At 38.1% G+C, this 16,363-nt stretch overlaps 1 protein-coding gene across 1 annotated transcript in view; it reads left to right on the plus strand.

Annotated features, from left to right (window-relative positions):
- Positions 1 to 16,363, plus strand: part of GLRB (glycine receptor beta) — a 47,727-nt gene that overhangs the window by 25,286 nt on the left and 6,078 nt on the right. The window contains exons 6-8 of the mRNA XM_010164419.2: positions 1,863 to 2,003; positions 5,302 to 5,454; positions 11,135 to 11,427. Of these exons, the coding sequence (XP_010162721.1) occupies positions 1,863 to 2,003; positions 5,302 to 5,454; positions 11,135 to 11,427 (587 nt within the window). The remainder of the gene's footprint in view (positions 1 to 1,862; positions 2,004 to 5,301; positions 5,455 to 11,134; positions 11,428 to 16,363) is intronic.

Here is a 16,363-nt window from a genome sequence, read left to right on the forward strand (position 1 = left end):
TTGTTACACCACGAGGTCTAGTGGGGAAGGTGAGGTTAAGGAAAGGAAGACAAAAGCAGAGGAAGAGCAAGATTAATCAAAGCTGAGCCACACATCCCAGTGGGGACAAGGGTAATAATAATAATTATATCCAAGCTTTACAATTTAGTTTTTGGTTGCCAGCATTTACTTTTACAGTTGTAGTATGTCCATAGTAGTTTTGCCCATCATATACACACGTATGTATATTAGCTGAAGTAAACTCTTATGGTAAACCCAAATCATTTTGGGGTTAAACTGGAATTAGACAGTAATATTAATGGAATTTTGTTCAAGCTTTCTCAGTCTAGGTTGCTTTACAAGCATTACAAGGTATTCAAGGAAGAGCTACTCATAAAAAAATTCTCAGTAACTTTATGTAGACAACCTTACTATCTTTCTCCATGCTAAGTTGACATATCCAAATTCAGGAGGAGTTTGCTCCTTTGAAAATACAGTGTGCACTAAACTTTCTTCTACCTTTTAATTCACTTCTCAAAAGTAAGGACGGTACCCATGACCTCCTGTCTGTCCCTTCAGTTCCAACAGTGGGCTTGTTTTCCTTGTTAGCTATTGGGAGTTTTATTCTACTTAAGTTATTTTCAAATCAATATTTTGTTTCTAGTTGCTAGATTTACAAAACAAAAAAGGCCTCCAGTTTTTACTAAGCTGTTCTCGTATCTGCAGTTATGATCCCCAGTTCTACTCATTCTCTATAGACAAAATTTTCACAGTCCAGTAATTGTTATCATAAAGGATCTTGGCAGTTTTGTGATTTGCTGTATGTTGTAAGGGTGTGAGACTGATTTTATGAATGAAGCATTAAAACAACTATGTTTTTTTATATTATCTTCCACCATGGAGCTTCAAGGCATTGTGGTTTTTATTAAGCTGTTGTGAATCTCAGAGAAGTTAGCTTATGAACAGTTTACTTTTTTTAATTACAGCTGTGTTTTAAAATTTAAAAAAAATCTATCTAATGCCTCTAGAAAAAAATGGTTCTTTAAACATTTTTCAGAGGCTTTGAATTGCAGAACACTGCATTCCAACTCCATCTTTTTTATGTTTCTCCATCTCTGTTCCCATTTAACACACATTATGTCTGTTTGAATTAAGTTAATCCTTAATAAACAGAAGGTAGCAGAGAAATGGCATGTAAATTCATTATTATGACTGCATATTTAATTAACATTGCTTTATGCTTGAATATTGTGAGCCTAAATTTCACTGCCTCTCACTTGGTGATGTTGTATATATCATGATTTAGACACTCAGATGTATGCTGAAGTCTGTCCGTACTCAGGAGATCATGGAGTCACTGAATTGATTTCAGTAGGACTACACATCTACTTAAATTCCTGGTCAAGTATTTCCTGAATATCAATGCTTTCATGAATCAGAACAACTAAGCAGAAAGGTTGTTTTACACAAAAGCCAATATTCATCACAGTAACTGAGTTGTTAAATTCTTTTGAAGTTACTAGGAGTTGTGAATGCTGTTAAAGTTCAATGTATTTTTCATGCTTTGCTGAAGTAGAGTATGAATGAATATGGAGGCTTCAAAGCTGTGGAGAACAGAGCTTTGCTTTCTTTGTTTAAACAGTAAGCACTGTAATAAACACCTCTTAATCAGTGTAATATTGTTGATAATGTAATGTTCCACCCACCAAGTCCTAATTTAGGGCTACATAAAAATTCAGTTGTGGATTATTTCATTTTTGTGTTCAATTCTTTGAAGAAGAAATAGAAAGGAAAAGAGTGAAAGAAATACAATACTTATATACTAGATTTTCTTGCAGAAGTTACTGATGGTTCTTTAAACGATTATTATTTTGTTCTTGTAGTTGGTTACACAACTGATGACTTAAGGTTTATCTGGCAATCTGGAGATCCTGTACAGCTAGAGAAAATTGCTCTGCCTCAGTTTGATATTAAAAAGGAGGATATCGAATATGGTAACTGTACCAAGTATTATAAAGGCACAGGTAGGTAATATAAGTGATTTCCTTGGTAAAAAACTTCCAACTTCTTTCAATTACTGTTTATAGTTAATGGTTAATATTGCAGTTTGTGTTTTACATTTCATGGGATAACGTAGATTACTAGTAGTTAATGTACTAGTAACTATCATATGTGATTACTGCAAACTAATTCAAATATAGAAATATCTAGGTTGAAGATGAGATTAAATGTTTGCTTCGTTTCACTTACATAACTTGTGATCTTGCTATCACCATTTTGTTTCAGTGGTCCTAATACCTGTTTATGCTTGTCTGAAAGGATGTTTATGTAGAATTATGCCAGTTGCAGCAAAGTAGGATAATTTTGGTTTTCTGATTTGACTTTTGTTCTAGAAGTGGATAGTATTAGAGTGTTAACTTCAAATGCTTCACCCTGCAGGTTCTTTCTTTTTCTAAGTGTTGTGGAAAGTCTGACGTTATAGACAGCTTCTTACAATCCTCAGACCTGTATTTATTTAATCCTATGATTATTTTCTGAGTGTGGGTACAAATTTATCCAATGGTTTCTGTACTCTGGCTTCTAATGATTTATCTTTTCTACCTTGATTGATTGCTGCCTATTATTATAACCAAACTACTCACATACTGTGGCAAACACAAAACTTTGTACAACAACAGATGTCGGTGGGTTGTATTTTAGTCAGTACTCTGGCATCATATGAATAAATCTCCCATTAACACTCAATGAGGACAGCAGTGGTGCTGCAGCTTCTGAGGATCCTCTGTAAGTTTCTCATTGACTATTCAGTTGAAGTCAAGGGTCTACTACTTGCAGTTGTTCCTGAGCTAGATCCCAAGTCTGAAGAGATCTCAAGTAACCTCAGCAGATCTCAAAGTGCAGGAATTTAACTTGAAAAAGAAAATGAAAATTGAAATGAGGTTTTTAACTGCAAAATGAGAGAGTGCTTAGCCAACTATGTAGTTCATAATTTCAGGTGATTTACCATTTGTAAATAGTACAAAATTAGCTGTGCTCCAGAATATTCTGCATTTGTGAAAGCACAACCAACAACCATCAGTGATTGCATTTAAATCTAAATCAGGATATGGTAGAAGCTTACTTAGCAGTGAGAAAAATATTTTCTTCTTAATTAAACAATGAATTTACTGAAAAAATAGGCTATAAAGTAGTAAAAAATTAAAAGAATGGATCTTGCAATTCCCAAGTAAAATTCATACAAATGGGGAAATTGGAGAATTTACATTCTATTTGAGTGAAGAAGGAAATACTTACTCAGGATTGCTATCTTGTTAATGAATTTATCATGATCATTTTGAGGTTTGCACTAAATCTAAAATTAAACATCTAAAAAATCTTTAGATATTTTAGGTATTTTTAGGAAAAACCTAATTCTACACTTTACTATTAAACGGGAAAGAAAAAAAGTAGTGTTCCCTACAGGTTCAGCACCTTGTGACTACAAGTTGAAATGCCACTATGCAAAATGCTCAGTAAAATGATTACGCTTTGTGTGTGTGTATATGTGATTTAAAGAAAGAACATAAGAGAACCATCAGAGTGGATGGAGTGACTACATGAAATTTTTAAAAGTTTTCCTAATTTTATTGCAAATCCTTTTTGTTTAAAAATTAAGAACATCCGTATTAATCTTATAATCAAGACTGGAATTAGTGCTTCATTCATGTGAATGGAATATTTTAGTACTCTGAATGGTTTTTAAATGGTGTTTTCAGTAATCAGTAATTGTTTGATTTACTTTAAATTCTTACATTGAAGTTATTTAAAAAAACAAGTTTTGCCCACATACTTAAAATTACTTCAGTTAAGGATTTTGTCAGTTAATCAAGAGGCAGTGTTGCATGTACAAGCAAATTTTCAAAATTATGGCTTATGTAGGAGATTCTTACCAATTGCAAAGAACTTAAATCTTTACTGCCTATTTATGTCAACTGATGTTTTATCATACCTACCTAAGTAAAAAAAAAAAAAAAAAAAAAAAAAGTCATCAAATTTGGAGTCACTTTTTGTGGCAATAATTTGAATATTTCAATTTGAAAATTGCCTGTTCTCTGTTCATCCAAATGTATGACAGAACCAAATAGGTCCTCATGAGCTGAATGGTGAGGGCAGTAGATAACTATTCTCTGCCTGATGAAAGATTGTACAAAGCCATACCTAATGCATTTCTGGCATAAAGCAAACAAATAATGATTTTGAAGGTTGTCCCTCATTTGCAAATAAAACCTAAAAGTATCTGGGAACTATTCAGAAATTTTAGAGGGGAAATTTGTCAGACAGCAGATCATTGAAGAGGGTACAATGAACTATAAAGTACCTTCTACACAAGGAGATTTTTCCTTAATGTTTTGTTGTTTTGGTTATTGTATGTCCAAATAACGCTTTTAAGATGACGTATCATTCTACGGCACTTAATTAATAAAATATAGAAGATAGAATCTATATGTATTTAGCTTCTAAATCAGCTTTGTACCAACTTTATTTATAGATATAGACTGATCTGAATTTTGGAATTGCTGTAATATAACATAGGAATGCCTTTTCCTTGTTATAGAATAGTTTATGAAGTTGTATTTACAATGCTATTGTGTTCATATTAACATAAAAATGCCAATTCTGCTACTTGAGTGAAAATATGATCAATATTTGTTTTCTGTTTATTTGACTTCCTGTACAATCTGTTATCTCCAGAGATATCTTAAATATCTGATGGATTTAGTTTCTCATTTTAAAAGATTTAAGGCAGTATTCCTTGTTTTCAAAATTTACAGTGGTTTTGGAGTCTTTTTTAAAGTCTGTACCAATTTTAAGTTATTCAGCTTTCAATACTGGGAGAATCTCTGCTTAGAGTCACATTCAGATCACCTCTTTTCATTCTGAACTTTCTGCACTAATATTTCTTAATTCCATCTTTTGCACAAATTGATACTAAGTAGGATTTTCAGATGAGCATAAGCTAGGATCACTGCTAGGCCCCATTGGTTTTATCTGGACTGCATCCTGAAGCCAGCATCAAGATGAGAGTCACTTACTGATGTGCTGTGAAAAGGCAGAGGGTACCTTATAGAGCACAGAGAGTGCCACATGCTGACCACACTTGGTGGTTATGTAGTTCTGTGTTTTGCACATTTTTTTTTCAAATTAAACTCTTTGCCTTTATTAAGAAAATCAAATCATTGAACTTTTGCTCTTAACTTAAATAGAAAAAGACCTAAAAGATATGGATCTGAAGAGGTTGACCTGCAAAGCACATTAAACATTAATGCATTTATTTCTTTAAAGGTTATTACACTTGTGTAGAAGTAATCTTCACTTTAAGAAGACAAGTTGGATTTTACATGATGGGTGTTTATGCTCCTACACTGCTAATTGTTGTTCTATCCTGGCTGTCATTTTGGATCAATCCTGATGCAAGTGCTGCAAGAGTCCCACTGGGTAACCTGCGTTTACATGTACCGTCACAATCCACTTTAACACCATTGAGCCATTTTCTCAGTTGCTTTGGCAACATGACACTGGATACTGAAAGCAACTTCACTTCCATTATTCGCTCATCATTTTCACTGAAACCTTCTCATTCCTAGTCCTGTAAAATCCACCTCCACTTCGAGGCTTTGCTTGAAGTTCCAGCACTTATGTGGTAAGCACACTGTCTTTGCTTCTCCCAACCCAGACAAATCTGTACAGGTGATGCTGCAGATACTGTGGCAATATGCAGTTTATAGGAATTTGAACATCTGAATAATCAGTAAGAAAGCAGGAAGATGAGTAAGGCTCTAAATAGCTATCTCTTGGAGTAGTTTTTCTGAAAAGAAATAGAAACAGAATGACGTCTGGAAAAGAATTAGCATCCTTGTTACCTGATTGGTTTTATTTCATTAGAAACTCAGTTCATGAGAGTACTTCAGGCTCATACTTTTGTGCTGCTCAGCCCACCACAGTAGGCATGCCTTTAATTTTTTATGAGATAGTAGGAAACAGACTTAATCAAAACAATATTACCTTGACTAGTCACAGAATCATAGAATGGTTTGGGTTGGAAGGGACCTTAAAGATCATCTAATTCCAACCCCCCTGCCATGAGCAGGGACACCTTCCACTAGACCAGGTTGCTCAAAGCCTCATCCAGCCTGGCCTTGAACACTTCCAGTGTAATTGGATTGTACATGGGACTCCAGCTCTGCGGTGGCCAAATTTGCTGACCCCAGGAGCTCAATGAAATGCAGAGCCAGGATCTTGCATCCTGACACTTCTCCAATTTGTATCCCCTTCCCCATGCCATGATCTCTCCTTCCCCATGTCCTGGCCTCCCTGTGCTCCCCTTTTCCCTGGCACTGCTCCACAAGTCCATACCCCTTATTTTCCAAATCTTTTATTTGTCCCAGGAGGTTCAGCCCACCTGTTTTCAAGACTCCAGGGGTGCAGTTGCAGAATCCCTCCAGCCCCCTGCCTTCCTCAGAAACCTGTCACCCACACTTGAACCTCCACACCCCCACAAGACATGGGTCCTGTGAAGCCTCACGTATGTTGATAAGCACTTGGAGTCAGGACCTGCCACATCACCTTACCAATCCGTGTCTGTCATTAGTAGAGTCTTGCAGTAGTGGGGGGCTGAAATCCCTGAGTTAGGAGCCAGCTGGAGTGGGAAGGGCACCTGCTGAGTTCTGTTAGGTGGGAAAGTGTCCACATAACCCCTGGTGCGAGCCCTACTGCTCCCATCTCTGGTCATCTACCATGCCTTTTCCTCCTCTGGTGGTACAACGGGCAAAATAAACTAAGAGCTCTAAAAAATCTGGAGAACCAATACTGGAGTGCTACTTTTGGCTTCTGAGTCAGTGTTGGCTACCTTGCTCTAGTTAAATGTAATGCAACCACTATTTAATTGCATGCTTATTTATTGTTTATTTGTTTTCATTTTTTATAAGTGTTTATTGGCTCCTTTAATATATTAGCATTTCTGAAATAGTGCATTTTCAAAGATACTAACTTTTGGCCTGAATGTATGACTTTTCCTGACTCCCTAGAGAAGCAAAACCCACTAAATCTGACCATACTTTAGTCCAGAGTCAGTATTTACTAATGCAAATTGATAGCACTGTCACTGGGTTAAGTTTTATGTTTCTCCAGTTTGCAAGAGGGCAACAAACTAACTCTTCTAGCTACATTATTGGAGATAGTTGACCTTGAAATATAACAAGATTAACATTTCTGTGTCAAGTGGATGATATCTAATCCCAAAAAAGTGTTACCAATGGCTACTACATTCTTAGTGGTTTAATGCAGATCTCATCAGATGAGAAGATACTTCAGGTTTATTTAGGAATAACTTAATACAGTCATCCTTATAATTAGGTATAGTGGGCTACTGCTCCCCATGGCTAGGCATCTCAGAAGTTTCCAGGTGATTTAGGGATACAAGGTACTTTGCAATCCAGTAAGCAGAATATGTTTTTGTAGACTGATTAATTTTCTGAGAGAAGGATGTATGTTTGTTTGAAGAAAAAGCCTCTGTCCGTGTAGGAACTAAATAAGTTGCAAGCCCTGTAACATTTCACCCCGTTAGATCGTCTTGTGGTATGGAAGTCCACAGAGGACCGGTACCTGGACAGCTGTGGCTAAGAGGTGTAAAGGCTGATATCACTGACTGCTTCTTTCTAATTAAATGCTTGTGTTTCACCTTTTAATGAGCCTGACAGGTGACTCTCCAGTTCTTTACAGGTGGACAGTGTGCCAGCATCTTTTTAAAAAATTCCTTTCTTACCTTCAGTGCCGTGTGATCCCCAAAGGGAGTAAGATCTTCCCTGGAGCTGCAGGGATCTGAGGGATGTCGGACTTCTGTCCACACCCAGTGGCCTGACAACGTGGAGCATTAGTCCAGAGTGCAGGTGGGGGTACAAGAGGGTAACCGAAGGCTTCAAGTAGGGACGACCTATTCCACACATACAGAGGACAACTAGATCAGAGGGCAGGCATCTGATCCCTGCCCCATCACACCTGTCCTCAGGTCTGTCTTGGGTCTAGTAATTTAATTTTATAAAATTGTAACAAAGGCAGGGTCTCAGTGGAAGACACAAAGACATGTGTTAGATCTGTAGTATGAAGAAGTATTGGCAAGAGTATGTCTTTTAGTATATGAAGTTGAATGAGAGAAGAGAATGTATTAGAGATATCAAATCTTAAGGAAAATAAGACAGAATATTACCTTTTTCAGTAACATTAGTGGGATAAAGGCAAACATTTTTAAAGCAGTAATATAGACCAGAAAATACTGTTTTATACAGCATGTAATTAACCTGTAGAATTCACTGCCAGGAGGTAGTGCTGAGACCGGTAAGTTTGATGGATTCAAAAAAGGGAGATTTATTTATCTTGTAGCACGTGCTGAAACTGCTCTGCTGGGCTGGCACTTTCTGATATTATCCACATGTAACCTTAGGCAGTATTTTTAAAATAGTAACTCTGTACCATCATGCTTTAGGCTGGGAGCTAACTGACCTTAATGATAAGGTAAACTTTGCCATTGAGAAGAATACCAAGCTAGGGGCAAAAATGCAGAGGTATTTCCAAGAAATGCCAACTTTTCCTTTACTTTGCAGTTATAGAGAGTGTAGAGGAAAGACTTCTGTCCCTTCTCATCAGAGCTCCTTGAGAAGAAAAGATTTGGGGGGGAGGTTCTGTTTCTTTTCTTTCTTTTTTTTATTTTTAATAAGTAATCTTGCATTTTATTCATTCTTCTCATGCAGTTTGAGCCCTGGGCTTTGGATTGTGTTAGATAGGTACCAAGTGCAGCTGCTGCCAGAGCTGCAACTTACAACTCTGGGTCTAAGGTCTCCAAGGCCATGTCAACTCCCATCTGGCAGCAAATGATTGCTTAATAGAATATTTCTGTGCTTCTATCTCACTTTATTTTTACCTTGAAAACCTAGACATTTCTCAGACTCTGAGAATGAATTTTTCATTTTAGGAATCGAGGCAAATGGAAATTAGCGGCAGATCACCATGACTGCAGTTGCTCTGCTGACCAAACTGATGAAAGTACCACTAAAATATTTTCAGCTAGTAGAATTTATAAGTTAGTTTTGTAGAACTGAATCCAAGATTGTAAGATCTAATATTTTAAGCTCTACAAAGTGGTTGTACAAATGTTTTAAGCACCAGACATGGTAATAATACTCGCATATAAAGATAGTAAACACTTATAAAGTTAGCAGGAAAAAAAATACAATATCCAAGATGTTGAGCCATTGGCTAATTTGGGTATTCAGGGTAAGAGTAGAGGCTGCCTTTCAGAAGTCTAGCACAGTCATGGCATGGCACTTGGTACAGTATACTGTTAAAGAGAAACAGAAATCTGGGCTGGGCGTAGGCAGAGGTGTTCTTTACTTGTTAAGAGGCAATACAGCCTTATCTGTACTTGTTACTGCAATTCATTGTGATCCATAATTAGTGCTAAGCCCAAGACAGCTGGTGTTTGTCAGTGAAAACAAATTTATTAAAAAGGACTATTCTATGCTGATTTTGTCTCCTTATGGACATGTTTAGACTTGAATGCTTCAGATACAGTAGATTGAAAATAAGCCAGAGTGGACACTGAGGTTTGTTTGTTCATTATTTGCTATGTCATTATGATCTGACGTAGCACATCTGGCCATTCTGTATTATCCCAATGGACAAAAAAATACAGCTTTGCAATGCTATGTTGTTATTACACATTTTAAAATGAAACACCATAAAATTCTGTATTTTTAAAAAATATGACTGTAAAGATTTCTTTTAGTTTCTCTTCGGTGTTTTAGCAGCTACTAAGTTGCCCATTTGAGAGGAATACGAAATAAATTATCTTATCAGTCTTACTGAAATCCAGATGGGAACAGCAGCAAAACAATATGTTATTTATGATCAAATAGAATTTAATACTTTCATAGGTCAATACAGATACTTTCAGGTTTATTAACATTTTCACATCCTTAGTTACTTAAAATGGATCTGAAGAAAATGATCTCACTGTATGAATTACAGTTTTTTTCATGCTTTGGATAGCACACATGACCAATATAAGAAACATAGTTGAGACTGAGTATCTCCTTTTGGACAACATTTTCTAAAGACATCAGTTATATTTCATGAAGCTACCCACTCATATCTAAAGAAGGTTTTTATCTTTAGCATTCACAAAACCAAAAGGGGATATTCTGAACTGGGAGGGTGAAATAAGTTTTCTCCATGACAGCCATTTCTAAAGTTAGCTTTTTCCATATGTAGCTGTTCATGCTACTTTTGCTGGTTCATAGGAGGCTCTTTGAGATCAGGCTTGTATTTTGTCTCTTGCAATGTGAGCTGTGCATTGATGGTGACATTTGGAAGCCTTGTAAGGAGCAGATTTTGCAGCCTTTCCATCCCTCCCCCCCCCTCCCAGGAAAGCCCTTCCTGAAAAGTCCTTTATCTAGAAAGCTTCCTCCAGATCCTGGAAGCTGAAACAGGGAATGATTTTAGACCCTCAGTCAACTCAGTGTTTTCATCTTCACAGTGATGAATCTTCATCATCACATGTTCACATCTTCACAGACTTTAAAATGTGCTGGTACAGTTTTACTTTTTAGCAAAAGCTTCCATTTCAGCTCAGTTTTGCATATCACACATGTGGACAGCACATTCAGAGAACTGTGCCTGCTGTAGCACAATTCAAATTTCTGGGGCAACAGTAGCTCTTCCAGTCTAATTTAAAGGAGTCTTCCGATTTCAGCATCATATATTTCTCTTCCATCTTGCTAGACTGAGGTGCATGTTGTAGGGTAAGTCTCTGGAAAGCCCATTCCCAGTTGTGTGATGAAGCAGGAAAACCACAGCAAGCAGTTTAGCCTCACTTGTTTCTTTCTCCATTTATAAAATAAAGGTACTAATTATTAATAATTCATGACTAACTGCAATATCCTACATGAGTTAACCGGAGGCATGTGCACTTTGTTTACCTGTTGCAAAATACACTGACTGTATTGTGAAGTCCCATTCACTGTTATGAAACATCATTCAATGTTGTCTGTTTCAGAGGAATAGCACAGCCAGTTTGAATGAGAGCAAGTTTTCTTTAATCAATGTGTTGTTTTTCTTTCCATAGGTATTTTCTCAGTGCTCAGCTTGGCATCTGAATGTACCACTCTTGCTGCAGAACTTCCCAAAGTGTCTTACGTGAAGGCCTTAGATGTCTGGCTGATTGTTTGCCTTCTCTTTGGGTTTGCATCTCTGGTGGAATATGCAGTGGTTCAGGTAATGCTAAACAATCCAAAGAGAATTGAAGCTGAAAAAGCAAAGATTGCCAAGGCAGAGCAAGCAGAAGGGAAGGGTGGAAATGCTGCCAAGAAGAACACTGTGAATGGCACAGGGACTCCAGTCCACATCAGCACTTTACAGGTAGGAGCTGCAGAGCTGTGTATGCAAAGTCAGCTTTATTCTCTGCTAATGCAATTCCAGGAATATACTCTTGTAATAGTTTTGGATAGTACTTAGTCTTAGAAGTGGCCAAGACATTAAAAACATGCTGGTAATTAGTGGCTAGCAGTCTGACCAACTGTTCCCTAGTGATTTGGGGTCAGCAGTACTAGATGAAAAATTTGTATTTTAATATCCTAGCGCCATGGTCACTGCTGGGCTTCAGGTAAATAAAGTAGCAAGCAGCTTTACAGTTGCTATTTTTCTCATAATAAATAGCAGCTGTCAGGCTGTGACTATTCAGAGTTACAGGACTCTCAGTCAGTATTTGCTGAGAGCATACTGAAATAACACCCATCTCATTGCTTTCCCTGAGTGGCCACAGCTGCACCGCATTGCATGTCAAGCATCTCTGAAGTCAGGGATCCAGAAGTCTTGGCATTTGTAAACAAAGACAGGTCTGTTTGTCTGTCAAACAGTTCCTACATTTCTTGTGTTGCCAGATAGAGTTTATGGGTAAATTGGTCAGGTCTCATTATATGGATAAAGATGAGAAGTATGTCTTGGCTCAGGCCAAAGTCTTCCATCCTGATGGTAGCTTCCTGGTGTTGAATAACTCCTTTTTTTGTGCTGCAAGAGTTATCAGACATCCCAGGCCAACTACCCTCAGTCCTGAGTGGTATTTAAATGACATTTATACTACAGAAGAAAATAACTTATGCTACAATATATGAAATATGAATTTAGCTTATAGTTTTCAATGACTTGGCAATTTAGATGTGAAAATAAAACTATTAGGCCAGATCCAAGTGATAATATCGGTAGCGTACAATGTGACTGTAAAGCTTCTTTAAAGAGGGAGTAGTTTATGTCAGAATGACAGAAGTCCTTTCCTAGTATCAAGCTGGCATTGCCCCATAACTAATTGCCCCCAGTCCAGAGGAGCTGCAGATATCACAGAGCAGTGCACTTGACTACCATAATTCTCATCTGGTAGAAGAGTCTGTTTTGGGAGAACTGTTTTGGGTAGGCAACCAGGCTCAGCTTAGAGCAACATCATGTCTGCTTTGACTTGTGTCACAAGTAATTCCCCAAGCCCAGGCAAAACTTGGGAACTGACTAGAAAGAAATATGATTCTGCTACAGTTTTATAAGGAGAATAAAATTATAACTTTTATAACCTATACTATCCTTTCATATTTATAATTTTTTTCAAGAATGCGAGTGTGAGTGTACACTGCTTTTTAAGACTAAGAGAAAGGGGAGTCATTGTCCACAAAAATGAAGCAATGTTCCCCATAAATGGTGTTCAGCAGTAGGCTGAAGGTTTTTAGGATTCAGACCTCACTCTGCCCTCCAAGATCTTGCAGTGTCTCCCACGATCTTGCAATAACAGTTCCAGCACCTCATGTTTGACCTTCACTTTTCAAGGTCTTCCCAATTTGTTATCAGAGACCTTTAACAGTCCAATATCTATAATCTCTGCAACAGTAATCTGTGTTAGATTTATATGGAGTCCTGAGTGTAGCTTGTGATGCTCTTTATACAGAGAGTTACAAAATATATGTTTACTAAGACATATTGGAAATACGTATTCATTGCTGTAAAAGCTGGTCATGTGGCTGAGCGGTCACCTCCCCTCAGGGCTACTGATCCAGCTTGTATCCAGCCACCTGCTTCGAAATATAGTCTACCTGAGGAAGGGTGTTGTGGGCTCCTAATTTCTGGGAAGGTCACAAGAATGAGATAGAAAAAGGTCCCAGACCAATGAATCATTTAACATCGGGATGTGGTAGAACAGTGATACTAGATTCTATATATTTGAATGCTATAAATCTGTCTGTCTGAAAACTTCCTCTCTGAACTAGCTGCCACATGGGAGTACTTTGAAAGTTCCCAGCCCTGGAAAATCCTGTACTAAACTCCTAAATCAGAACAGGTCTAAATCTTTCAGTAGCTCTGGCTCCTATTCCATAACTAGGCCTGCCCCACAAAATTTGGATCACTCCCATTCAGACCTAGTAAAGATCAAGTACAGAATGCATTTTTCATATGGCAAATATGTGAGGGAGGGAAACATTAAAGAAACAGGTAATGGAAAAAAACTGTATGTTGAAAGGCATAAAGAATACGAAACAAAAAGAGGCCAGAGTGCTGTCCCAGAACTTCAGAAGCTGTTTCTCATCAGGGTTGCGTAGGATTGTGTGTGAGGAGAGGGCAAATACTGTGCTAAATGTCTAGAAAGATTTAGTCAAACCAGTGTGTAACTTTAGGAGAAAAGGGGGACAACTTAAAACTGCATCCCTGACATGAGTGTGCGATATCCTACAGAAATGTTTGAGGATGTTCTCTTTCCACATACGAGGTAATACTAAGGCAAATATGACTCAGACCATAGCTGGAAATCTCACCATAGCTAGGCTTGAAGCAGTGGATAGACCAGATGAGGCTCAAATGTAAAACCAGACCTGGAAGCAGAAGGCTCCAAGTGGGGAAAAACAGAGAGCAGGAATAATTGCATTTATAAATGTTTCTCCAGCTTAAATGAAGTGCTTCTTTATTATGAGACATTAACTGAATGGTACTGATACATATCTTTAAGTTATTAGAGGGGAATCAAGTTCAAAAAGAGAAATTGCTTTAGTTCACTTTAAAATGCCCCTAATCCCAATGCCGGCTCAGTTTGCTAGCGTACCCCGAGCAGTAAGTTGTACTCTTGCTGCCTCTCACAGCCATTCAGCATCTCAGCAGTGGTGTCTCTGCAGGAGGTTTGGGGAAGGGGACGGTATGTAAGGTAGAGCAGGGCTGTTGGGATGAGAAGGTCCCAGGTGTGGGGAGGTTCAGAGGGAATGCAGGGAAGCAAAGTGAGGCTGTTGGGTATCCCTGGTTCCAGCCCTCGTGAAACAACTTGCTTTGTATGCTTGCTCCATTTGTGAAAGATAAAAATGGCATTTGGTGTGGAGACTTGGCATGTTTGATATTAGTTAAAAAAAAGCCATAACAAAAACACGTGATCATACTTAAAAATACATGCAGCTATTGTTTTTTATGACAAGAAACTGAGTAAAGGGATAAACTTTTCAGTATATCCTAAAAATTAAAAGCTTCATGCCATTCGTAGGTGAAGGTGAAAAGAAGAGATCCCCTGTAGCAGAACCTGTAAGGGTCCACCTGCAAATTTTCAGTGGAAAGCACTATTGTGTCAGTAAAGTCAGTGATCACAACCAATAAGTCACCAACAGCAACAGTGAAGATGGCAGGATGAAAACAATGCTCACAATCTGAGAACAAGTCAAAGATGGAGAAGGCCTCCCATAGATGCATAGCTACTTCTCTCCACCACATCCTGGGTACTGGCTGACATAAAAGTTGTACATTGCCAGCATATGCCAAACCCCCAAATCTATCCTTTATGACTCATTCCCCCTCCAGCAAAAAGCTGTGAAATGTCAGGGCCATTTTAAGCCCACAGGTTTATCAATATGACCGACTAAAGTCAAGTGGTCCATCTGGCAAGATCAGCCTGATTCTGTAGAAAAAAGAGAGAATTCAACATAAGCACCTCTGCTGTGTTTGCTAGCGGCTGCAGTGGCTATGCATTTGCAGGCAAGGAGCTATGAGAAAGAACAGTTTGACTCCCTTACCTCATAGCAGCTCCAAGTAGATGCTGTTCTAAGCAGAGGAGAAAATTATGCAACCTGGTGGTGACTGCTGGCACTGGCTTTTTATTGGGAATCGTCCTCGGTAGGAGCCTGCTTGTGTTTCCTGGCAATGTAACATCATACAATGAGAAAAACAAGCAACAAGGGAAATGTTTTGAAGATGAATCAGTTTCTTTTTCCTTTCACTGGTGACATGATTACAGGGAGAGATTGCACTGTTAACTATAACAACATCCCTTGGTTTGAAAAGTTACATTTTCATCAAACCTGTTTATACAAGCTGTCCCCCACAGATAATGTGATGACCGGAGAGAACGTTTGCTAAAAGAATGGCTCTGGCGGATGATTAATAGTGCTATGCAAGTGGGGGTAATAGCTCTAAACCCAGTTGTTTTTAAAGAGTAGTAGTGTTATTGCTTGCCTTAACTTGTCAGAACCACATCTAGGCTCTGAAACTGATACGGGTTATGTTCATCTCTACTGATTTATAATATACCTGACCACTGGCAGTGAGCTGTGGTGACCTGATCTTCCCATATTGCTTTTTCCCCCCAAGTGGCACTCTAGACTCAGATTTTTCTTGTAGAACCACCCGAAACCCAGTTTACATTTTATCTTGTACACAAAACCACAGGCTGCAATCTATTTTAATAGTTCCTGACAGCATTTCAGGTACAGGGCAGGTACTTTCTGCTCTAGTGAATCACATATCTATCCTTGGAGATAATTCAGAACATGACTGTAAAAAAAGGCTGCGAGCAATCTACTTTGAATGGGAGGTTGGACTAGATGATCTCCAGAGGTCCCTGTCAACCTCAGCTATGTTGTGATTCTGTGATATTTTGTGTATAAATATTTTTTTGTGCTATATTTTGCAGTTAGTGGGGTAATAAAAATTTGCAAGGAATATAAGAAAGATGGGGACAAACTTTTTAGCAGGGCCTGGAGCGATAGGACGAGGAGGAATGGTTTTAAACCGAAAGAGGGTAGATTTAAACTAGATGTAAGGAAGAAATTTGTTACGACGAGGCTGGTGAGACACTGGAACAGGTTGCCCAGAGACATAATAGAAACCCCATCCTTGGAAACATTCAGTGTCAGGTTGGATGAGGCTCTGAGCAAACTGATGTAGTTGGAAGATGTCCCTGCTCACTGCAGGGTGGTTGGACTAGATGATGTTTAAAGGCCCTTTCCAAACCAAACCATTCTATGGTTCTATGATTCTATGATAATATTTGGTATATGATAGCAAATTC

The sequence above is a fragment of the Antrostomus carolinensis genome, unplaced genomic scaffold (assembly GCF_000700745.2).
Source record: "Antrostomus carolinensis isolate BGI_N321 unplaced genomic scaffold, ASM70074v2 scaffold7673, whole genome shotgun sequence".
Taxonomy (NCBI): Eukaryota; Metazoa; Chordata; class Aves; order Caprimulgiformes; family Caprimulgidae; genus Antrostomus; species Antrostomus carolinensis.